At 54.6% G+C, this 24,355-nt stretch overlaps 2 protein-coding genes across 11 annotated transcripts in view; one reads left to right on the plus strand and one right to left on the minus strand.

The window, feature by feature from the left end:
- Positions 1-5,784, minus strand: part of CFAP99 (cilia and flagella associated protein 99) — a 40,069-nt gene extending 34,285 nt beyond the window's left edge. For 2 of the 3 annotated variants that reach the window (XM_038533247.1, XM_038533248.1), the window contains exon 1: positions 5,500-5,774. The gene's annotated coding sequence lies outside the window, so the exon portion shown is untranslated. Of the gene's footprint in view, positions 1-5,499 lie in introns of all 3 variants that reach the window. The other variant, XM_038533249.1, reaches the window with a different exon arrangement.
- A 439-nt stretch (positions 5,785-6,223) lies between these two features.
- ZFYVE28 (zinc finger FYVE-type containing 28) overlaps positions 6,224-24,355 on the plus strand; it is a 114,434-nt gene continuing 96,302 nt past the window's right edge. For 7 of the 8 annotated variants that reach the window (XR_005357169.1, XM_038533239.1, XM_038533244.1 and 4 more), the window contains exon 1: positions 6,224-6,330. Coding sequence is in view for 6 of the 8 variants with exons in the window: in XM_038533239.1 (XP_038389167.1) it covers positions 6,292-6,330 (39 nt within the window). In the remaining 2 variants the exon portion in view is untranslated. Of the gene's footprint in view, positions 6,331-16,463; positions 16,481-24,355 lie in introns of those variants that run through there. The other variant, XM_038533241.1, reaches the window with a different exon arrangement.

Genomic DNA, 24,355 nt, shown 5'->3' on the forward strand with positions numbered 1-24,355 from the left:
CTTGGTATGGGGATCTGCACTCCAGGGAGCAGGGTCTGCCTGGGTCCCGGCTCCGAGTGAGTCCTCCATGGGGCCTGGCTTGCAGACTGCGGGAATGTCAGGCCTCGGGGTCCCTAGAGGAAATATTGACCTGGAAGAAGTCCTGGAAAAGACATATTTTCACTGCTTGCAATCTTCACCCTAGCAAAATCTGATTTTCCTCAGCCTAATGCAGCTAATGGACAAACGGACATTTTATTTTTTTAAGTAGGCTCCATGCCCAGCGTGGAGCCCAACATGGGGCTTGAACTCACGACTCCAAGATTAAGACTTGAGCTGAGACCCAGGGTCAGATGCTTAACCAACCAAGCCACCCACATGCCCTGTGTCAAAGGGACCTTTTATTTTTTATTTATTTATTTATTTATTTTTTATGATAGGCACACAGTGAGAGAGAGAGAGGCAGAGACACAGGCAGAGGGAGAAGCAGGCTCCATGCACCGGGAGCCCGATGTGGGATTCGATCCCGGGTCTCCAGGATCGCGCCCTGGGCCAAAGGCAGGCGCCAAACCGCTGCGCCACCCAGGGATCCCCCAAAGGGACCTTTTAAAGGGCACTGAAAGCAGTGGCCACCCCTCCTGACATCAGAGGATTTGCTGGGCAGGATGGAAGCCTCAAGGCTAGAGGGCTGCCTGTGGCCCCTGGGGATGAACCACTCATAACTGGTTACTTGTGTTCATGCAAACCCTTTCTCCTGGGCCCCATGTCTGACAGGCTGTGGGACATTTCTTGGTGAGGATCACCCAGGCTGGCTGCACCAACTGGCCATAAACCCACTCACCAGTTCTCCCAGGCCTGGCCCTCCAACTTTTTTTTTTTTTTTTTTTTTTAAGATTTTGTTTATTTATTCAGGAGAGACAGAAAGAGAGAAAAAGAGGCAGAAACACAGGCAGAGAGAGAAGTAGGCTCCATGGAGGGAACCCGATGTGGAACTCGATCCTGGGACTCCAGGATCACACCCTAGGTGGAAGGCAGGCACTCAACTGCTGAGCCACCCAGGCGTCCCTGGCCCTCCATCCTGTAGCACAGTCCTGGTCTTTCCAAGCAGGAGGACCCAAGGCTTCTGGCCCGAGGCTCTGGCAGGTGGGCTAGGTGGCAGTGCTACCCTCTGAGGTGAGTGAGGTCTCAGGTCAAGGGCATCTGCTGCCACTAAGAGCCATTAACAAATCCCCCTCAGCTCCTGGGGGACCCAGCAGGGCCTCTCCAGCATGTCCTGCCCCTTCACAGCCTGGGGTCACAGTCCCAGGGGCCCACTTCCTGCTTGCCCTGCTGTACCCCAGCTCTGTCTACCCAGGCTTCTCACTGGCTCACAAGCCTCTTGACTTGCATCTCCTGAACCTTGAATACTTAGTCCTCTCTGTGGTAAGCTCCTAGGCATTCTGCAACACCTGGTGCAAATAGCAGCGCCTGCAGAGCCGGCCTGCCTCCTCCCTTAGCTCTTCCCTTCTCTGAAATCACCCAACTTGTGTGATGCCCCTGTGAGCACCTGGCGTAGGACCCCACTTTCCTGCCTCTAAGTCCCGGCCCTTCCCCAGAGCTGGCCCCTGGCATGTGCCGCAGACACATCTGTGGGATGAATGATGGGATGCAAAACTGCGCAAAAGGGTCGAGTACCCTAACTGGCTCTTAGTTTTTTGTTTTTGTTTTTTTAAAGATTATTCATGAGAGACAGACAGAGAGAGAGGCAGAGACACAGGCAGAGGGAGAAGCAGGCTCCATGCAGGGAGCCCAACGTGGGACTTGATCCCGGTCTTCAGGATCACACCCTGGGTCTTCAGGATCACGCCCTGGGCCGAAGGCGGCACTAAACCGCTGAGCCACCGGGGCTGCCTGCCTTAGTTTTAATCTGAAAGATAGCTTTGACATTCAGATATAGACCTATCCAAAGACCACATTAACACTTTTTTAAACCTTCGTTCCCACAGATCCTATAGTTCAACAGGGTTCAGTTTTATTGTTTCACCTAATCGGAGAATAATTGATACCACAACAATGTTTACTGAGCACTAAATGTGGAAGACAACAGACCCTACAAGGGTTTAGGCTCCCTAGCCCCAAGGAGGCTTTCCTGCCTGTGGAGCGCCAGGTCCAGGCTGGTTCTGAAGCTTTCCCAACACCCAACAACACCTTGGGGTGAGCCCTAACTGGGTGAAAGGGGCACCGTGTCACCATAAAGGAAAATAATATTTACACATTCCAGAGCTCACAGGGAAAGGACTGCAACTAGTGAAGAGTCTCTTTATAGAAACGATGTTAAGGATGTGGGTTTTTTTTTTTTTTTTTATCCCTCCCACTGACCATCACTTGGGGGCGTTGCCTTGGGGGATGGGGTCTGGCCCTTGACTCTACCTTCCCGCATCGTCTGGAAACACAGCTCTGATGGAGAAACACATGTGGTCAGGAAAGGGCTCCCTCCTGCACCTGATGTAGGTGCTGCTCCCAGGGCGGGATGGGGATGACTTCCCTGCCCTCCCTCCTGTCCTGGAGTTGGAACCTTCTGAACAAAGGATGCTCCAAGAGGCCCTTTGGTGATCTTGCAAGTCCACAAGGAACATGAGAACCGCCCAGGCCCTCCCCCCAATCCAGAGCGGGCCTGGATGGAACAAACTGGAAGCAATGAATGGATGGGCCAGGTGGAAGATGCAGAGGGGAGTCTGTGGTGGGGAGAGAGGAACCCCTGGGGAGCCCAGCTGGCGTGAACCATTAGTCCTTGCAACTCTGGCTCACTGTCCCCCTCAGGGCTCCAGGGGCAGGGGCTCTGCACACCTACCCCGGCAGAGAGCCGTGGTACCAGGACGGTAGATGTCAGGACAAGAGACATTTGAGTTCTGCATTCTCACTGAAATTAGCTTGTGAGCTCAGTCAACATAGTGACGTTTTGGGGTAAGAGACAGGTACTAAAGTCATCTGATTCTGATCCATGCTCTTAGCACCTCAGCTTTGTTTTAATGGGGGTAAAACCAGATATGTGGGTAGTATTTAACTTCCAAGATTTAACTCCACTAATCAAAGACTTGACTGTCTCATATTTAAGGAAATTTTAAGGTGGGCTGGACCAAAGCTTCTCTTTTCTTAGCAAATCCTTTACAGAAAGAAAGAAGATTACACAAGGTTCAAATCCCATCAGACCCAAAACCAGCCGCTAGAAAGGCTCCATTTATGTAGATACCAAATGTGTGTTAATTCAACTATATTCTTTCCCTGGCTTTTGATTCTGAGTAAAAGTCTCCTAAGGATTTTTGCCATGTCATGCTCTGATGGCTTGTGCTTGAAGTACAGACCCACATGGCAGGTTTTGCTAGTTGCTCTTTAATCTCCACTCTCCTTTTCCTTCTGAGTAACAAAACACCAAATTTTGGTTGGGTTTATTGCTGCCCAACTGAAAGATGGTATTTCCCAGGCTCCCTGGCAGCTGGGTATGCCATGAAGTACAAGCGTGTGAGCCCTCCGGAAAGTCTCTCTGAAAGGCAGAGGCATATACCCTTCCTCTTTTCCATCCTGCTGCCTGGATTCAGGAAATGATGGCAGGAACTTGGGCAGCTACCCTAGACTGTGAGGAAACCCATTCAAGATGGCAGAAGAGGAAGCCAGGAGAGTCTAGGTCCCTGATGGCTTTTTGTGGCTGCTATAATTTCCAGGATTGCCTCCCCATTAACCTCCTTTATGGAAACATGAATAATCTTATTTGGACCACCGTGATCTTAGGATTTTTCATTTTTCATTGCATGAAGCTCAGTCTTTTAAAAACATTATTTTAAAAGATTTTATTTGTTCATTTGAGAAAGAGAGAGTGCATGAGTGGACAAGGGCAGGGACAGGGAGAAAGAATCTGAAGTAAACTCTGTACTGAGTGCAGAGCTGGGTGAGGAGCTTGATCCCACAACCTATGAGATCATGACCTGAGCTGAAACAAGAGTCGATGCTTAACTGACCGAGCCCCCCAGGCACCCCTAGCTGAACCTAATCTTATACTGATACACCCACTTCCCTCAGGTCAGCCTTCCTCCCAAACACAGTTTCAACCTGGGAAGCATAGGAGGGAAGCCTCTGCAACAACAGCCCCAGCTTTGGAGTTGGCCAAGGACAGAACCATAGAGAAGAGTCCTCCAAGTGTCTACCCTGAGTCACGTGCTAGAAACTGGCTGTGGAGGAGCAGGTCTCACCCGGGTGGGGGGAGGATCGAGAGTCTGCTTGGACATGTTGCCTTTGAGGGGACTTGTTAGACTTTCACTGGCAAAGAATAGATACAGGGTTCTGCCATCCAGGGCGATGTTCAGGCTAGAGGTATAAGTTTTGGAAAGGTCAGGAGAAAGCAGCTTCTTACCAGATCACATGACCGCAGAAAGTCACCAGGGAAGGAGTGGCTAGAAGAGCTTCTAAGGACTGAGTACTGGGGCCCCTAGTGTTAAGAGGCTGGGGAACCAAGGAGGCCTCTTCCAAGAAGACTGAGAAAGAGCAACCAGAGGAGGGGAGGCAGGGAGTGATCCATTCCAGCCAAGCGAGAATGGTGTGTTCAGGAGAGGAGCACTCAGCTGAGTCGCTGCTGCTAACAGTTCCAGGAAGAGATGGGGCTCTGATCACTGGACTTAGCAACACTGAGGTCAAGGATGACTGATGAAGAACTTTGGAGGAGGAGGTGGGTGAAAATCTGATCAGAGTGGGCTCCCGAAAGAAGAGGCAGAAAGAAATGAAGATAAGAAGCAACCTAGGGGGTGGGGGGTGCTGCTCCATAAGGGAGCTGGAGGGGAGTGGGGAAGATTAACTAGGTGCTCAGTAATGAACATGGCCCCCCACCAGCACACGAGGAAATCTCCGCGGCTGCCTGTGCCTAGACTCACTGCTTTCATAGACTGGAGAGGTTAGGATCCAGAACCATCAGAGCCTGTAGCCCCCGGGCCACTGATAACGTGAGTCTCAGACAACAAGTTCCCTATCAAGGGAAATGTTACTTCGTTTCCTGCACCCCAAATCTGCACATTTCAGAACACCCAGAGCAGTGCTGGGTGTGGGTGTGCTTTTCTTGATCTGGACCCCCTCCTTCAGCCAAGAGCACAGCAGCCTCTTTGTACCTCAGTTTCTCCAGCTGTCAATGGGAATTTAAAATGTTTTGTATTCAACACATATTTGTTTTTAGCTCTCTGCTTGCGACATAAATAGGTTCTTGAATTTTGGATCCAAATTAGGGCACCGTTGGGGGAAGTGGTGAATATGAAAGAATATCTTTTTAAAAGCACCGTTTATTGTGACGATTTAAAAGAGAGGGGGAAAAAAAGCACTGTCAACTTTAATCAAAGAGCTGGGAAGAAGACCCAAAAGGTGGTTATCGAAAGCAAGATGAGAAGCAAAGAGGAAGGTGACTGGCCCACAGACCGTGGGAAGTTGCCAGAGCGATGCTGATGCTGAGGGAGCGCGCCCTGCCCTCCACCCTTCGGTCCCACCTGCTCTCTTCCCACCTCTTACCTGTTGGCCGGCTTCGTGGGCACTCCTGCCGCCGCACCTCCCGGCCCACTTTCCCCCGAAGCCACAGCAGAGGGTGCAGCAGGTCTCGCGAATCCAGGCAGGTCCCCACCTCACTCCAGCTTAGCCAGGACCTCCGCCACCACTCGCGACCGGGGATGCGCGCCGGGGTGCAGTTTGGGCGTCGTCACCTAGCAACCAGCTTCACGCCCCGGAGCCCCGGCAGAAAGACTACAAGCCCCAGAACGCACAGCGCCCGCAGCGAGGCCAAGGACGCCGCGCCCGGGGCCCCGCCTCCCCGCAATGCCCATCGGGACTTGTAGTTTTTCTCCCTTGCCGGGAGCTCCGGATCGCCCTCCGGCGGGGAGCGCGCCTCGGGCGGGGCGCCGCACGGCGCCGCGGGATTGGGCGGCCTTCGCTGCCCTCGGCGGGCAGGGGGCTCGCCGTGCGTCGGCGCATGTGCGGCGCGCGGCGCGGTGGCCGGCGAGGCGCGGGTGTCAGTGAGCTGCGAGGAGCCGGCGCCCCCGTGCCGGCGTCCGCCCGCCCCCTGGTCCGCCTGCCGCGGTGCTGCGGGGCCGCCCTGCGCACAGCTCGCGGAGCATCTCCGGCCGCGCACCTGCCCCGCACACCTGTCCGCCGCCCTCAGCCCGGCCCGGCGTCCGGCCCCGCTCGCGCCAGCCGCCCAGGTACCGCGCGGGCCCCGGCCTGGCCCTGCCCCCGTGTCCGCCCCGCGCCGCAGCCGGGCCGGGAGCAGCGCTGCGGAGGCGAGGGCCGCGGGGCCGGGCGGGCGCGGCGATGATGAACAGGTTCCGAAAGTGGCTGTACAAACCCAAGGTGAGCGCCCCTCCCTCCCTGACGGACAGACCCTTCCCTGCGGTACTGACCCTCTCTCGCCTGCCGACACCTCCCACCTCCATCCACTCTGTGACCCGCACACCGGGGCGCGGGACCCCACCCTCCCCCAGCCGGGTCCTGGACCCTCTCTCCTCCCGCCGAGCCCCTCCCCGCCAGCTCCACTCTACGACCCGCCCGCCCCGTTGCAGGATCACCCCCTCCCTAAGCCGGCTCCTGGACCCTCCTCACCCCGGCCCCGGCTAGGGTGCGCTTCCCTCGCTGCCCGCGGCCAGCAAGCGTACTTTATCCCCGACCGTCCAGCGTGGCGCCCCTCTCGCACCCCTTGGTCCCCGACCCGCACCTCGGAGCGGACCTCCTCCTACTTCTCCTGGGTCCTGGAAGGACTTCTCCATCCTTCTTGCCTGCACGGGGTTGGGGGGGGAACACCCCTCTTGCTGATCACCCAGTTATCCTGGGCCCGGAACCCACCCCCAGGCTCCCTCCACGCTCCGGAGGGAGCGCTCTCCCTACCTCCCCCAGGTTCTGCAGGGGACCCCCGCTTTCCCCGGGTCCTGGGTCCTGGACGGACCCCTCCGACCCGGTCCCACCGCCCTGGCCCTGCCTTCCCGAACAGCACTGACCCGAAACTTGGCCCGCTGGTTGGCCCGCGCCCACCCTCTTGCTCTGGAATCCCGGACCCGTGCCCTCCTCCGCGGCGGGGTCGGGGTCCGAGCGGCGCGCCCCGCGCCTCGTTGGCTGCGCCAGTCGCACTGCGGGCGCTGCGTCCCCGCCACCGGCCCAGACTGGTGCCTGCCTTGGCCAGAGCAGGGCTGGGGGCGGCTGTGCCTGTGGGGGGCGCAGGGTCCCAGGCCGCAAGCGGGGCCGGCGATGCGGGGTGGGGGGCGCTGGGGTCTGCGCTGGGCGATACCGCTCGGGCGAGGTCACCGCGGCGACCGGGATACATGGAGGCCGATCCCAGGAACCACTACTTCCGGGGGGCTGACCACTCTCCTGGATCCGGCTTCCTAGCCCTCCCCCTCGTGGGTGGTCTCCCAGGATGGGTTTTCTTTAAATGCGTCCCCTCCGGGCGCTCCCATTGTGGTGGAGGGGGCAGAGGTCCGTTTGGGAGACGAGCCCAGGAACCTTCAGGGTTCCTGCTTCGCTGTCTTTGGGGTGGGAGAGTTCTCCAGAGTATTGGGTTGAGGGTTTAGGATGCCAGGGCTGTGCACCTTGCTCGGCCTTGGCCTCATCCAGGGACGATAGGAGTCCCTTCCTGCCAGGTACAGCCACCTACCGGCCTGCTCCCAACCTCTTTCTCGAGGTGCTGTGTGTGGTCTGGAGCCTCTCTGCCCTTAGCCATTTCCCAGCAACCCCTCCTGGCTGCAGCTCCCCCCAAGGCCAGTCCCAGTCCTGCTGTCGGCTGCCAGGGGGAGGTGGCAGCCTTCGCACAGGACATCTGTACAAGGAATGGCTTTTTGTTTGTGTGACTTCTGTCCCCGGTTAAGGAAAAATCAAGTCTTGTCAAAAGGTCATTTCTAGGCTGGGCAGCAGTGTTATTTTTTCAGTGTATATGCAAGCAAGGGAAGGGAAACGTATCGTAGGTCAAGTAGCATTCTGGTATTTCCAAAACCACTTCTGTCAGGAGTCCAGGGGCTCCGGGATGCTTTTTTCCATCCGTGCCTCTGCAGTGGCCTTGTTTCCAGGATCATGTAACCACACCGTGAGGTTGGAAGGGAAGGAGAGGTAATTGCAGGTTCTCTGTTTCATTAATGATTGGGTACTTTCAGTGGCCCTGCCTGTTTCGGTTTAAGGGAAAGTCTTTAAAAGTGGGAAATGATATTGCCCTTGAGGTTTTGCCCCGGAATTGAGAACAGTGTCCCTAAATTTCCCTCTTCAGCAGGCAGCTGCCTTCCAAGGCAAGCTCCAGGGGCTGACCTGGCAAGGTGGAGAGTAGTGATGGAGAATCATGCTGCAGGAGGAAAGAGGAGTGGTACTTCATCTGGTCCTCAGTGGCATCTCAGGTCATGTTGTCTGACTTGTGTCCCTGACTCCTGGACTCAAAGACACATCTCCGTTTGAAATCTTTGTGTCTGGCCATGGCATGGTTCCCTGTGGTCAGCATGAGCTTGGGGGTCTGTTGTTTGAGATCTGTCTTTGGAGTTAAATATCTTGATTGTTTGGAGGGTCGGACTATGTTAGGTCACCCCAGTAGCCTTTCATTTTTCAAGCCAAAGCTCAGACTTTTGTCTTGGATTATGAATTGAATTTTGTGTTTCCCCCACCTTTCCCATTTAACCCATTTGGCACAAGTGAGCACAGAGTCAGTCCTGGGAGGATTTGGGGCTGGCAGAGCAGAAGTGTGAGAGTCAGCTATGGGGGGATGTGTCTGGGGGAGACTGTTGCCTGCAGTTGGGATTTTTTTTTCCCACTTTTGTATTTAGATAGATACACAATTCAAACTGCATTCTTGATATAATCCCTGCTTTGGTTTAAAACTGAACACTGAGCTTCTTGTTCATTACAATTCAGTGGAAAACATTCTGAAGCCAAAAATATTCATTGTTCTTGCAGTTCAAAAAAGCATTTAGAAATGCTTTAAAACATTCTGATGCTTAAAATTTTTGATATGTGAATCATTAATAACTACCTCAGTTGAGTAAAAAAAAAAATCCTGATGTATAATATACTCATTTAACATGAAAATGACATTACCTAGCTCTCATATTTCCATTTATTTCTTTTCAAACAGCCTTTTAAACCGTATGATTTTTCTTCATGTAAACTGTTAGGGCTCTACTGGTGTTACCAGGACCGGACGGTAAGCTGCCTGGGAAAGGCAGTGTGTGGGAAAGCCTATCAACCTGTCCTTTGTAATGTCATTGACATGCTTTTTTGCCTTCTGTTTAGGGAAAGCCCTTCTTATAAAGAGTTAACTTTAAAAAAGTGGAACCTTTGGAATAGCTGGTGTCTTCATCTGAAAGAAAAATATTAATACTTGTGTTTTTGCTGGGTTACAACTTTCTCGTTGATGCCTGGTCACTGTGCTGAGGGGTGAGATCCTGGCACAGTGGAAGGGGTTCCCGGGCGAGGCCCAGCCAGGACATCTTGGCCACCATCAAAGAGCATCCTTAGGATGGTGGAGGTTAAAGTTGTGTTTTCCATCTCCTAGGAAGACTTGTCATATGGGTAGGTGAGGCTGTCCAGCTGGATGGGGATTACCGTGTTCAGTCATGCATCCCAAGAAGAGCTCTCTCATCTGTACCTCCAAACCACTTCTGGGGTGTGGGTCATTAACATTCCTTGTAAATATGGTGCTTTAGTGGGTGATGTTTATCTGGAAACTTTCAGTTTTCTGGGTTCAGGTTAGAGATGAAATGGCTTTCTTAGAGAGAAGCCTGAGTGCTTTTGGTAAGCTTTGTGACTCTTGGAGCTTTGTGAAGTCTGCTTGGGAGTGGCCCCAAACAGGGTGCTTGTGGGAATTCCTGCTGACAGCTGTGGACTTAACTCAGCTTCCATGGGTTAGGGGTTGGGAGTCCTTCCCAGGGTCCCTCCTGGTTTCCAGAGTCTGAGGCTACCTGCTCATGGGTGTGCAGCGGGCCCTCTGTTCCTTGACTACCTGGCAGAGGGTGGCAGCACCCTAGAAGGGCAGTGGCAGATAGGAGCCCTTCAGGTTTTAAACCAGCAGGTCACAGGGCCACACGGAAGGCCTGGGTTTGCATCTGTGTGCCCCTAGTCATCCTTTCAGGGCTTCCCTACAGGGACCTAGAGAAATACCAGTAGGGCATCAGCAGACCCCAAAGCATGGGGCACCGTGGGGAGCTTTGCCGTGGAGGCCGGTGAGAGGTACGCTCTTCCCTCCACTTGGGTCCTGCTGCCTCTGGGTCTGGCGGGGCAGCATTGTCACAAGCCTTGATTTCCCCACTCTTCTCGCCTGGGACATAAGCTGCTGTCCTTACAGTACCATTTTGGAGCCTGGTGCCAGGTACAGACACTGTTTCAGGGGCTTGGGGCTTTGATGCGAACTTCCAGTCAGGCCACTAAAGGATTGGTTTTCAGCTGATAAACTCCGAGTGCCCAGCTACAGCTGAGGCCGTCCTTAGGGTAGCTCGCCACTCTCTGTATCTCTCTGAGGTGAGCTACTGGAAAGCCAGTGTTCTGGAAAGCCTGGCCCCATGGGCTGTGCCAGTGGGTGCCTGGCAGAGAGGGGGCTCAGAGAGTCCTGGGAAGGATGCTCAGCACTGCTGAGTCACAGTAGGCTTGGCTGGCCCACACACCCATCTCTGTAGTCCTTGCTGCCCTGGCTGCCCCTCCCAGAGAGCCCTGCCTCAGATGTGTCAGCACTTGGAGGCTGCAGGCACATGGCGGAGCCCAAGAGGTCCCTTGTCCCTTCATGTGGCTCGTGGAGCCCACAGGTCGGACAGGGAGTGACTCCGTGGGAGGCTTCCGTTTGCTGAATTCCTGTGTGTGGCCTCACACGCCCAGCCCTGTGCCATCAACATTTGCAGGGCAGGGAGGGGCTGAATGGCTGATGGATGGTGAGTGTCAGCTTCTGTGCCAAAACTGATGTCATTAGTTAGGGGTCTGCAGTTTACAATCAGGGCAGTGTGCTACCGGGAAACGTCTGATAACATGGGCGAGTCAGAGGCAGAGAATCCTCAGCTCTACCTAATTGATGTCTGGGCTTAGAGTCCAGCAGGCAGGGCAGAGCCTGGTGGGGAGGGAGCCCAGGTCTGCACTGCCCGCCAACCCCCTCCCCTGCCTCGCTTCGAATGGGAAGCCTGCTAGGTAATTCCATTAGACCTTAGGAGGGGATGGGTAATTTCAGGATGCTTTAGTGCCTCTCCTAAAGCTGCCAGGAATTCCCAGAACACCAGATATGCTTCTTTTAAATGTGTGAAAATGCACATCTAAGAACCTACAAATGACTTAGTGGTCATGTGGAATTTTCGGTGGCAGAGCCATGGTTTTGTCTTGTTGGTGTGGACAGCGCCAGGCAGCCCAGCTCCTGTGGGGTCTACCATGTGCCCATGCAAAGGTAAGTGACAGTGAGCGAGCCTGCTTCAGAGAAAAATGGGGACCCAGAATGCTGTGCGTTTTGATGCTCCTGTCGTGCCTCACTGGCCTGTCCTTGCTGCCTGCTGTGGCATGTGTGTCCGAATAGTGTTGAAGCTGCTACAGAGAGGGCAGCAGAGACTTCTACACTGGGGCCTGGATAGGAATCTTCATCCCTTCCTGTCTGGCCCTGTGCCTCAGTTTCCCTGTTTGAGGTGGGGGTGACAGGACCTGCTGTAGGAAATTTGAGGAGATCATTTCTGTCAAGAGCTCACGGGAGTGGCTCAGAAATGACGGCTGTCAATGTCAGCGGCACTGTTGAGTGTGGATTGATTACAGGACTGTGACATAGAGCATTTTATGGAGTCAGCCATCACTAAGGCTTCTGGTTACTTCTAGGTCATTTTGAGAGGGAAAATGTCCTACAAGGTGCATCCTGCCTCTCCCACCCTTCCTTGCTGTGGCATGTTGTACTGGGTTGTAGGGAATAGGACTTGACTCAGGATACCTCAGGCATCCCTGGTGACACATGATGACAGTGATGAATGATAATGATCCCGCCTCCTATGCCCTCCCTGGGGCTGAGATGCTACTATGTGCCCATCGCTGCCCCAGTATTGCCTTTCCAGTGGGAATCCAGGGCTGAACTTCAGCCCATGTGGGCCTCAGTGGGCTCCACCCTGTCAGGTCTGGCCCCCAGACCTCTCAGGCCTTCCTCCTGTGGCCTGTGTCCCCTGTTCCTTGGCTGGAGGCTCAGGATCCAGTAGAGGACTCCAGAGCCATGGGTGGCTAAGGCTGGGTGTGAGTGACCGCTCAGGGGGGATAGAACTCTGTTGTTAAGGCACTGAGGTTTTGGGGGTGCTTGTTATCATCTGATGTTCCCTGTTCCTCAAATGGGATCTCAGACACGAGATGCTGACTTGCTAGAACCTTCAGAGCCAGGAAGAGGGAAAGCTAGATTTGAACTCCGGTGCATTCATCCCCAGAGCTGGAATTTGCAAGCTCTTCCATCCTGAGCTGTGTGTTTCCTGCAGGAAGGAACCGAAGCTGTCATCCGTGTTTACATGAGTCCCATTTGATGAAACAATTACTTTTGTACTTTTCACAGTCGGATTGCAAAGAAACTTAGATATTGATGGGCAATTCAAGTGTTTGAAGGAGGAAGACAAAAATGAATGGATTTTTTTTTTTTTACTGATCTGAATAGATTAAGCAGAAGTAGAATAGAACATTTCATATTATGGTAATTTATGTAGAGTAGTTGGGTATGATGAATGGAAGGTTTTTTCCCTTCTTACAGTAAGTATGTTGAAGCTCTTCCATTTCTCTTTGTTTTGTGCTGGGTGGAGGCAGGAGAATGTTGGGGGTACTTCAAGTGGGGCTCCGTCCATGGCTGAGGGGATCTTTGGAGCTCTGTGTGGGGGCTCTGGAAGTCTCTGCTCTAGGGGACTTGCTGATGCTGTACTCGACCACCCCCAGCACCGCTAGCCCTTGTACTCTGGGTTCTTGGGGAAGACAGGGTGGCACACCTATGGATGCGGATGCTGTCTATAGGGCAGTCATTTTTCCTTCTGGTTTTTAGTTTTTGAGAATGTTTCCAGTTATTTTTAGGGATATTGTAGTTATAAAGTCTAAAAGCAAAATCAACTAGTTTAATGTCCGATACATTTAAGAATCGTGTACACCCATGTTTATAGCCACGTTATACATAACAGTAGGAAGATAGAAGCAGCCCAGATGTCCACCAGCAGTGAGTGAGTAAATGAAGCGTGATCTGTCCACACAATGGAATATTATTCAGCCAGGAGAAGGAAGGAAATTCAGGTTATCACATGGATGAGTCTTGAAAACATTATGTTATGTGTGAAGAAGACAGACACAAAAGGACACATGATCACACTTACCTGAACTGTGCAGAGTAGGCAAGTCCACAGACACAGAATGTACATCAGTAGTTGGTGGGGGTGGGATGTGGGAGGTGGTGGCCACAGGGTCCACATTTCCTTTTGGGGCAATGTAAACGTTTGAAAACTAGAGAGAGGTGGCAGTTGCACAGCGCTGAGTGTGTAAGGGTCCCTGAAATGCACACTTCAAAATGGTTAATTGTATCTTTTTTTTTTTTTTTTTTGGTTAATTGTATCTTATGTGAATTTCACCTCAATTAAAAAAATTTGGCAGTTTTTGGGAGGTTTTTGAGAATGGTAATGTTTTTTGCGACAATCAAGGGAAAAGACATTTTGTAGGCAAGTGAAGAGATGCTCAGGCCTACATTTCCTGAGGGGCTTGGCACCCTCAGGCTCTCTGAACCTACCCCTGCCAGCCCCCACCCTCCCAGCCACCTCGTTGGGGGTCTCACTGCCACGGAAGACCTGAAAAGGACCCTCGTATCCCTGCTTCCTGGCCTCCCATCCTGAGCCCTGCCAAACCCCTCTGTTCTGGGGCATCTAGAAGACAGCAATGAGGTGTTTCGTGTGCCCGGGCTTGTCCTTAAGGGTCACTTCTGTCAGATTTCTGATGCCAAACCGCATCCCCCTGGAGCTGCCCTGGGGAGAGCTGGTCCTGGTGTATGCAGAACTCACACCCTGCACACACTTGTGGGTAGCTTCAGGGCTGTCAGACAAGGCAGCAAGGGGGCCAGGCCCAGAGGGGCCGCTATTGGGCTGGGATTTGAGGGGCAGGAAGGGTGCCGGGCATCATACAGGGAAGCTCCACCAGGATGTGGATGTGTGTGTGTGTGTGACAGTTGCTAGAAGGGGCAAGGGAACAGATGGGGATCACCGCAGATGGTGACAGGTCAGGGGCACTGTGGGACCAGCCTGTCAGGTTCTCCAAGGAGGGTAGGGGGCATGCATGATGGGATCACATCTCCTGCATGGGGAGAGAGTAGTTAGATGGGGCGATACTGGAAGCCTGGCCGAGGTGCAGGTGAGGTGATGGCTGCCAGGACCCTGGGATGGCCAGCCTGGAGGGGAGGTGGGGGGGTGCTGTTTGCTGGAGGGGAGTGCAGGGGAGGACTAAGGGTGGGGTGAGGGGTCTGGGGGCCTAGGTGGGAGTTCTGGCATTTGAGGTGCCCATGGTGTCCACATGGAGAGTGAAGGGAAGGACAGTTGACCTGGGGCTCCATGCGGCAGGCCAGGTGAGAGGGCCCTGCCACTGCAGGTGCCCAGGAATGCTGATTCATGAGCACAGAGCCAGACCCAGGGCTGAGAGTGCCGCTGTGAGAACCAGAACAATCAACCCCGTTTTGTGGGCCACACATGGGCTGGTCTCCGCTGCTCCGACCTGGCCCTCCAGGGGCCTCAGTGGGGGCTGGGTCCCTCTCTGTGTGGCCTCCTGTCCTCTAGGAGGCTGAGTGGAGGGTTTAGGGGCCCCAGTGGGAGTCGTAGGGCCTCTTAGGGCCTGGCTCTGAAGTCACAGGTGTTCCTTGCACCATCTCCAAGGGCTAGCACCCCCCCCCCCCCCGCCCGCCCTGCTCTCCGAGGGCAGCACTCAGGGATGGGGCAGTCCCAGCTCCTGGGGAGCACTCTGCCTGGGGCCTGTGATAGGGGAAGGAGGGTTGAGTGGATGGCAGAGAAGCGTGGGGGCAGGGGCGGGTTAGAGGGGTTCATGCAGGTGGCTAGGAAAACCCTACCTCCATTTCGCCCAGGCTGGTGCAAAGTGTCACCTGGCTGCTGCAGAATAAAACTAAATTGTCATGAAAGTCCCTCCTGCCGTAGCTCTGGTGTGGAATTCACGGTGAAAAAGTTATAAGATGTGAGAATGTGGTTTTCCCTGAGAGAATCAGGAGTCTGACATATTTTTTTTTTTTAATTAAAAAAAATTTTTTTTTTAAATTTTTTATTTATTTACCATAGTCACACAGAGAGAGAGAGAGAGAGAGAGAGATGCAGAGACATAGGCAGAGGGAGAAGCAGGCTCCATGCACCGGGAGCCCGACGTGGGATTTGATCCCAGGTCTCCAGAATCGAGCCCTGAGCCAAAGGCAGGCGCTAAACCGCTGCGCCACCCAGGGACCCCTGCACCACCCAGGGATCCCAGGAGTCTGACATATTTTAAGCAATCCAAGAGGTGGGCAAATGGAAAGCACTGGGTGACATTAGGACCCGTTAAATGAGGGCCTGTGGAAATCCCAGCAATGAAGGAGAGAGTCATTGAACTGGAACTTGAAAACTGACCCCCCACTCCCTGGGAAGGGTCACCCGTAGGAGAGGTGATGGGCAGCCTGAGAGGTCTGCAGCTGTGGAGGGCTGGAAGGTGCATCCAATGCGGCTTGGGGTGGGTGCATGAGCAAGGGGAGCCCTCGCAGGTGGGCGGTGCTGACCCAAGGCCCTGGGGGGAGAGTGAGGGTGTGCAGGGAGCCATCTCTCAGCAGAGCTCTAGGTTTGGAGGACTGTGTCCACAGAGGGGCTGAAATGGAAACAGTTTTAGAGGAAGACAAAAGTGTAGCCACCCCTGAATCCTTGCTGCAGAAGGACTGGGATGTGTTCTCCAGAAGGAAAATCAGAGGCGGTAGATGTGGGAGGCAAGGAGCTCGCGGCACATGCATGCAACAGTTACTGCCTGAGGTGAAGAGAAGCGGGGGCTTGGGCATGAGGGATCCTGAAAACAAGGGGATTGGAATTACCAGCCAAAGGCACCTGGGTTGGGGGGGTGTCCTGAGGTCCCTGATGGCTCCGTGGCCCTGGAGGATGTGCCAGGTGGGGCAACTATGTGATTAGCATGTGTATGAGGCCAGGGCGAGCAGCATGCTGGTTACAGCATGAGAACCTTCCAGATCAGGACAGGGACATGCAAGAACACAGAAGATATAAGTCCAGTTGCAGCAGGATAGGAGGGAGAGGACAGCAAAGCAGGAGCACAGTTGATAAAAAACAAACAGTAAAGCTGTGGAAATAATCACACATCTGTCAGTGGTCTTGGTAAATGCAAATGGGGCAAACCCCCTGAAAAGGCAGAGCTGTACTGTTGTCAAAGATACAGCTGCGAGCCGTAGATAAGGGAGGCTCGCAGAACAGCTCCATGCAAGAGCTGGATGGAAAGGCAGAGGAAGACGTGCGGGCTATGAGCAGGGGTGAGGAAGGGAGCCTGTCAGCTGGAGGTGAGCAGACCAAACCTGACCCAGCCTTGGGGGGCCTGGGGCGGGGGACGACTGGGGAGCAGACTCTCAGAGGAGTATTTGTTGGGGCGGCCTTCTGTAGGGCGGATCGGGTGAGGGAGGGGAAGCTAGGTCTTGATGCAGCCTTGCTCCCCAGCCTCAGGAGCTGGAAGGGCCCCTCTGGGTGACCTTGAGTTGTGGATGGGTCTTGGATGGGTCTGCCCGCGGGGTGGCCTGTCCTCAGCTGGGGCAGTTCCGGGGATGGGGACTGCCAGCTCCTGGGGGGTGAGCCTTCAGTCCTAGAAGTATTTCTGGGCGAGTCACAGATACCCCCCCACCTCCCTTGGTGACCCCTTGCTGGTGTTGGCTCTCTACCTTGCATCACAGTGAAAGCCTCTTAAAGGGCCATGGCTGCCCTGACATCTGGCATTGCTTTGTCTGTGTTTGTCACATTGACTGTCCAGCACCGTGTAATTGGATGTGGATTTGGGGATCACTTTTGTCCCCGTAGCTGGGGCCTGGACAGGAAACCTCTGTGTATCAGAGAAAGAGGGGTCACATGCAGTCCTGGTGAGGACCCCTGAACATGGGGGATGCATAGGACATTCCACTCCAGCAGGTGTCTGTTATGGTCCGTGGTCTTCATAATATCACGGTTTGGTCTCAGCTTTGAGAGGAAGGTATGATGAGCAGCTGTATGTCCTGGGACAGATGGTGTTCTGGTGGCCTCGTCCTTGTGCGATTCCCTGCTTACTCTGCATGTGAGCCGCCAAGGAGCCTCTGCTGCTGGGAGAAGTCAGCCTCACCCAGAGCCCAGCAGCCAGGTCCGGCTCTGGATCTCCTCACCCAACAGGTGAGGCTCCCTGGGAGATCAGTATTGATTGGATGCTCGTGTGCCTCAAACTGGATGAGAGGCCCCAGGAAGACCCGGAGTTGCCTTCCTGCCCCTGCAGCTGAGCACCAGCCCGGCAGGCAGCAAGCCCAAGTTGGGCTGCTACAGCTCCTCTGAGGCAGGCATGCTGGGATCTGACTGAGTGGGGCAGATTGAGTGAGTTCCAGAGGACCCGGCCGCGGGGTGCAGGGACCCCACTCCAATACCATGGCCACCGGGCTTTTGTTCATTCCCTTGCATTGCTGGCTAAGCATGCTTGCAGGTGCCAGACAGTGTGCTCACTGTGCGTTGTCTTTCCAGTAATAAATGCTCTCAGACTAGGAGCCGGTTCCCACACAGAGAGCCTGTGTCCAAACCTCTGCTGTTTGGCCCCAGGGACCGGGCTTCAGCAAAGTCTGCGGGGCACTGGGGTCTAGAGTGGAAAACACATGGGCCCCTGGGGAAGCACTTGTCAGGCTGATAAGGAGCCGTCAGATGGGGAACGACCTGGAAGGGAGGAGTTACAGAGGGTGGGGGCATGTGGCTTTTCCCCCAGACTCAGACCCATGCCCACTGTCTGGGGCTTGCTCGGACCTTTTCCAAGGATGTGCTTTGGGAACAAATCCAGCTTGTTCACGAGGCCCATTGTAGCTTTGTTGTTGTTGTTAGATATATTTTTCGTTTTTTAAAACATTAGGTGACAGTCATATAACCTGCAGTTGGTGGCATTAGCTGATGGAGCATGCACGTGAGCGCCCATGTCCACAGTGCCAGTGCTTTTCACTCCCCCTCTCTCCCTGAGACCGCTGGCCTGTTGTCCTGTCTATGTTCTGTTCCAGGAGTTTCATCTGAAGGGGACCCTCACCTGTGGGGCCTTAGCATCTCATCTCATCCACATCATCACAGTGTGGTGATTTACCTGTCATGTGGGTAAACCATCCTTTGTTGATCTGTTCATCGATCTGTGGACTTTGGGGCTAGGTCCTCTTTTGGGCTGCTGTGAATAAGGCTGCTATAAACATTCATGGACATTTTTCTGTGGACACATTTTTCTTTCTCTTGGGTAGATACACAGGAGCAGAATTCCTAGGTCACGCGGCAACTTTAGGTCTAACTTTTTTGGGGACCAGTAAACTGTTTTCCCCACTGTGGTTCTTGATGGATGGAGGGTGGTCAGTGAGGAGGGTGGGGCCCGGTGAGCCATAGGATGTTCGTACAGGGGATCTCTGGGCCACCCCAGCCCTGGTGAGCAGTGTCTGGGTGGGTGTTGGTGCATGTAAACCAAGACAAAGTCCTTGAGATCAGAGGCCTGGGTAGGTCTTCCAAGCAGGCCTGTGCCCTCTGCACCCTGGCCCGGGCTGGCCGGGAGCCACACTCTGAGTCCTCCGAGGACCTGTGTGCATGTGTTGATATTCCTCTGCGTGCGTGTCTTTCTCATGTGCTGTTATTTCCACCTCCACTCTTGGGGCAGTGGTGAGGCCTCCTGGATGGGGCCGTCACAGCCTTCTCTTTCTGGGATCCCTCCTGGACTGCTGTTGGGAGCAGGGCCTGGGCACCAAGGCAGTGGCTGCAATGCCATGAAGACTCAGGGCAAGCGATGTATGTGGAGAGTCCTCGTACATGGTTGAATCACACCAGCCACAGGCGCTCCTGAGTGGGAGTGGCCCGTTCCTCGGGGGCAGACTCACGGGGGAGCCCACTGCCTACCGCCCACCGCTGAGGGGGCAGGCCCCTTGGAAAGGAAACCAATTATGGGAACAGGTGGTGACTTGGTTCGGGTAAACAGAGATGGAAATATCTCTCTGTGCCGCGGCTACTGCATATGATGCTCCCTCCTGACCCTGTTCCCTGATGTTCGTCTTAAACAGCAAGTGTTCACGCATCTCCACCTGCTTCCACCATCTCCACCTCCTTTCACCATTTCTTTTTTTTTTTTTTTAATTTTTTTTTTTTTTTTTTATTTGTGACAGTCACAGAGAGAGAGAGAGAATGAGGCAGAGACACAGGCAGAGGGAGAAGCAGGCTCCATGCACCGGGAGCCTGACGTGGGACTCGATCCCGGGTCTCCAGGATCGCGCCCTGGGCCAAAGGCAGGCGCCAAACCGCTGCGCCACCCAGGGATCCCTCCTTTCACCATTTCCTGCGTGGCCTTGTCTTCCTGCGGGCTGCTTTCCCACCTGTCCTGTGTGCCTCCAGGTATGAAACAGCGTCACAGGAGCCGTGTGTTCCTCCTGAGCAGCCGGGGTGGGGGAGCTCCTCTGCTGCTTTGCTGTTGTGGCTGCTTGGCCTCCTTACGGCTTGTTGACCCATCAGGAGTTCTGGTGATTGTGGCCAAGGAGAGGCTGCAGGGGAGAGCTGTGGACAGGGTGCTTCCCCTCCCTGCTACTGGAAAGTGGGGGGCAGGGCCTGGCCATGGTGGGGGGTACCCCATGGGGAGCAGGGTCCAGCCATGGGGGGGTTCTCTGTGGGGGGCGGGCTGGCCGTGGTGGGGGGTGCCCCACATGGGGGAGGGCTCTGTAGGCACCAGGCTTACCTTCCATATCCAAGCCCAGAGGCAGTTGTTGATGAGAACAGTGGGGGAGGTGGGTTCTGGGGGACCCCACCCAGCCAGCAGGGCTGTCCCCAGGGTGAAGCACCTTCCCAGATGCAGGCCCCTGCTCTGCTGGGTGCTCCATGGCTGGTCTCCCTCTATCCTCCACTAAGGAGGCATATTGTCAGCTTGGAGGGCCTGATTCTGCTGCCCGCCCACCCCCTTCCTGAGCACTAGGGATTCTAGTGTCACTGATCACAGGTGTGAGTTAGCACATCCCCTGTCCAGTGTCAGGTAGGAGACTTCAAAAGCTGGTACGGGTCCCCCCAGTGGCCTGTACGGTCTCCACGCATTTGTGTGTCTCTCTCTCTCTTTTTTTTTTTTTTTTTTTTTGATGAGCATTGCATGATGTTCATTCTTTTTTTGTAGTTTGTTTTCCACAGTTTGTTTTCTACAGAGAGTTTTGGTAAATGTGATATTTAGGAAAATATATTTATTCCAGATTTTTTTTGTATATTTTTTTATTGGAGTTTGATATGCCAACATACAGTATAACACCCAGTGCTCATCCCATCAAGTGCTCCCCTCAGTGCCTGTCACCCAGTCACTCCATCCCCCCACCCACCTCCCCTTCCACTACCCTTTGTTCGTTTCCCAGAGTTAGGAGTCTCTCATTTGGTGTGTGCCTCTTGAGAGAACAGGTAGAGTCATGGGAGGCCACACGGGCTGGCTGTCACCCCATACACTTGGGCTCTAGGAGGCTTTGTCTCAAAGGGCTTTCTCATTAGGTGGGGGGAAGGGACCCCACCCCCTCCCCCCCATCAGGCCTGGATCCACCGTGGGACTGATGTCGGTTTTGGAGTTTCAGGGAAGAGGACTGGTTGAACTGGGACTGACCTCTGACCCTGTGCCTGTGGGACCTCAGAGCTTTACAGGACAGACCTCGGGAGCGGGGGGCGGGAGCAGGCAAGGTGGGTAGAAGGTGCAAGGTGGGCATCAGCTGAGGATTGCAAGGAGGTACTTGCAATAGGGTACTTGCAATAGTAGGGTTTCCAGCTACTGTGGCCCAGAGGCAGCCCCGGAGCAAAGGTAGTTTTACCCTCTGATGATGCCCCATAGAGCTCTCTTCCTTGGGCTTGAACCCACAGAGCCATTCACAAGGCATGCTGGGTGAGGCTGCATTTCGTGGACACCACCCGAACTACTTAGAAGGTTCTGTGGTGTCTGCCTGTGCCATACGCTGTGACGGTATGTCCTGGGGCCTGGGGCACATGCTGGGCAGTGGGCGCTGGCTGTGGAGGGCTGTGGCTGCCTCCAGGGGTCCTTGGACACTGGACTGAGTCGGGCCCCGGCTGAGGACACAGTCCTCACTCTGCATCTGGACTTTGGCCAGGCGGGTGCTCTCCCCGGCAGAAGATCTGCCCCTGAGACAGAAGTGGCCACCGGGGCTGCAGGTGGGTGACTCCTTCTTAGGAAGGGGCTTTTACGTCATCTCAAGTGCCCATGCGAGGCAGGCCTGCTGCTGCAGACATGGGACAATCCTGTTCCCTGCCCTCAGGAGGTTGGACAACAGGGCAGAGGCGCTCCCAGGATGGTGGTGGGCTGGTGGTTCTGGGGGCTGGAGAGCATGTCTGGGGAGGAGGGTGGAGAGTGGGGGCAACTGGTGGACCTGGGCTGGATGCTGTTCAGTGGTCCTGTAAGTGAGATCCTAATCCACCAGGCCTGGGGGACGCCAGCTCCACCTGGACATTTTCCAATCTACGACCAGCTGTTATGTGTTGGATTGTGTCCCCGAAAAAGTCCGCTCAAGTGAGTGTGGTCTTCTGTCACAGCAGCCCAACCTGACCAACACAGGAGCTGTGATCGGGACCTAGACAGTTGGCTGCTCCCTGGACCATTGGGCTTGGCCATCAGGGATTCTGGTACATTTCATCTGTAGCCATGCCCTTGGGTTTGGCTCTGTCTTTGGACCAGTATTCCCCAGTGCCTCAGTCCTGAGACTCAGTGTGTCCCGTGGTCTGTAGGCTCCCACCCCTCAGTCCTGCTAGCCTACCCACGGCCAAAGTGACTACACCTGCCTTCACCCAGCTGAGCACTGCAGGCAAGCTCCTGTTTGGGGCTGAGCTGGCTGAACTGGCATTTTTGGGAACCATCTGCTGGGCATCATCTGAGCCCTGGGCTGGTCCTACCCAGCCCACATCCACATGCGTTTTGTGGAGCCCATGGTGGTTGCACCCCAGACAGTGGCTCATGTCCTCATTAAGCCATGGTCCGTCCCCTGAGGGATTCCCCACTGAATCCCATGGGGAAGTTCCCTGTTAGATTTGGAGCTTGTGCGACCCCACACCTGCCTCCCAGGGTCACCCTGTAGCTGCAGCTGGCCCACATCCCCACAGCGCCACCTCCATTTCTTTGTCCTGCTGTACGGCCCCTGGTCACGTTCCCTGGTCACGCCTGACATAGCCACCTCATTCCTTTGTGGACAGAGCAGGGGCAAAGTCCATCAAGGTGGGGCTTTGATACAGGGCTATGGTCCTGTCACCCCCTGTGCTTACTCCCCAGGTGGTTTGGGACATAGGTGACAGTAGAATCCCCGCTCTTCCATGCCTGCATTTTAACAGCCAGACTGATAATGGATGGAGAGATTACCTTTATGTGTGTGTGTGTGTGTGTGTGTGTGTGTGTGTGTGTGTTAAGATTTTATTCATTCATGAGAGACACAGAGAGGCAGAGACATAGGCAGAGGGAGAAGCAGGCTCTCTGTAGGGAGCTCAATGGGAGACTTGATCCCAGGACCCCAGGATCATGCTCTGGGCCGAAGGCAGACGCTCAATCGCTGAGCCACCCAGGCTTCCCCCTTTGTGTGTGTTTTATCACAGTTAATGGAAGTAATTGGATCTTTCTGAATGTTCTGTGATGGACCAATGAAGAATGAAACCACAGGGCCTTCTGTGTGAAGAAATAACCCTAACCCGTGTTCTCAGAGGTCTGTGGTGTTGCCAAGACTTTGGAACCACAGAAGGGTGGAGCTGTGTGCCCCTGTGGAGGAGCCCATAAGGCCTACAGTGCTTGCTGGGAGTGACCAAAGAGCCCTCGAGCCTCCTGAGACCTCCCTGGGCAGGGACTGCTGTGCCTTAGACGATTGGCACTAAATTGGAAAGCTGTCCCAGCCCGGTGTGCCACAGTGTGTGCCCCTGACCCGGGTATGTGTCCCTGATCCAGGCATGTGCTCCTGACCAAGGCGCTTTTGAGCACTCTCCATGAGCTCCTTTCTGAGGAGAGGAATAAGGTCATGCCTCAGTGGGCTTCTGCCTGGCTGGTTTCCTTATACCCTGTGCCAGAGAGGCTTTGATGGGAGAGACAGAGAGCCTGACTCCATGAGACCAGGTGACTGTGGTCACTGCCAGCTGGTATGACTCACACCCAGCCAACTTTGGGTCTAGATGACAGTCTGGGCTCTGCTTGGAGCTCCATTCTAGGTAAGGAGACCCAGAGTTTCTCCCCAGACCAGGGATCCAGGGGAAAAGATGCAGCTGGACACTTCGTGGCAGGGCTCTACCTATAGGCCCCCTGTGTAGACGTGCACCTGGGACTTCACTGTGGGGAGAGATGGGGGTGGGGAGGCAGGGGGCTGCTTGCGCGGTCCCTGTAAGAATCTGGTGCAACGAAAGGAAGTGGTGAGCCCCTCTTGACCTTCTCAGATGGCACAGAGTTAAGGTAATTATGGATTAATTCAACAAACATTAATCGAGTGTAGACTGTGTGCTGGGCATTGGGCTTGGGACTTGGCAGAGGACCAGATAGTAGAGGCCCAGTCTTACCTGGGACTTTCTCCCAGAAACCATTGCTGGTGTGAGGTGGGCGAGTGGCCGGAGTGGTGGTTTCAGAGCATGGTCAGAGATGTGGTGGTAGGAATTCTAGTGACCCAAAAGCCACATGGACCCCTCCTGAAGCACCTACTGTGGTCCCAGCTTGCTGCATAGACAGATTCATCACCCAGGGGGTTGGCTTGCAAAGTGTGCGTCCCAGGAGTGCTCTGTGGCTCCCCAGGCCTGCAGGATGCATGTGAACAAGATGGTCAGGCTGGGGGAGCTGGTGTCCTGAAGAGCAGGAGGCAGAGGCAGAGGGCTGAGGGCCTCTTTGGAAGAAAATGGGTCAGTGTGTGGAACTCAGTGCATTCTAGAAATGGTGACCTCAAACCCTCACTGGACGTGACCCTGGCAGACACCCTGCCTATGTGACATTCCAGGTTCTCTTGAGGGAACACAGACTCTGGGAAGCCACTGCTCTGGACCAGGCAGTGACCAGTGGGGGCCTGAAGGTGAGCTGACAGGTGGGGAGTAGCAGACTGGAAGCAGCAGTGGTTTCCTCGGGCTGCAGGGATCAGGAGGGCTGGTGACTCAGGTCCCTTTGAGGGAGAGTTGGCACCTGCTCCTGGTTTTAAAAGCTGTATTGAGGCATAATGTGCTTACTACCA

The sequence above is a fragment of the Canis lupus genome, chromosome 3, assembly GCF_011100685.1.
Source record: "Canis lupus familiaris isolate Mischka breed German Shepherd chromosome 3, alternate assembly UU_Cfam_GSD_1.0, whole genome shotgun sequence".
Taxonomy (NCBI): domain Eukaryota; kingdom Metazoa; phylum Chordata; class Mammalia; order Carnivora; family Canidae; genus Canis; species Canis lupus.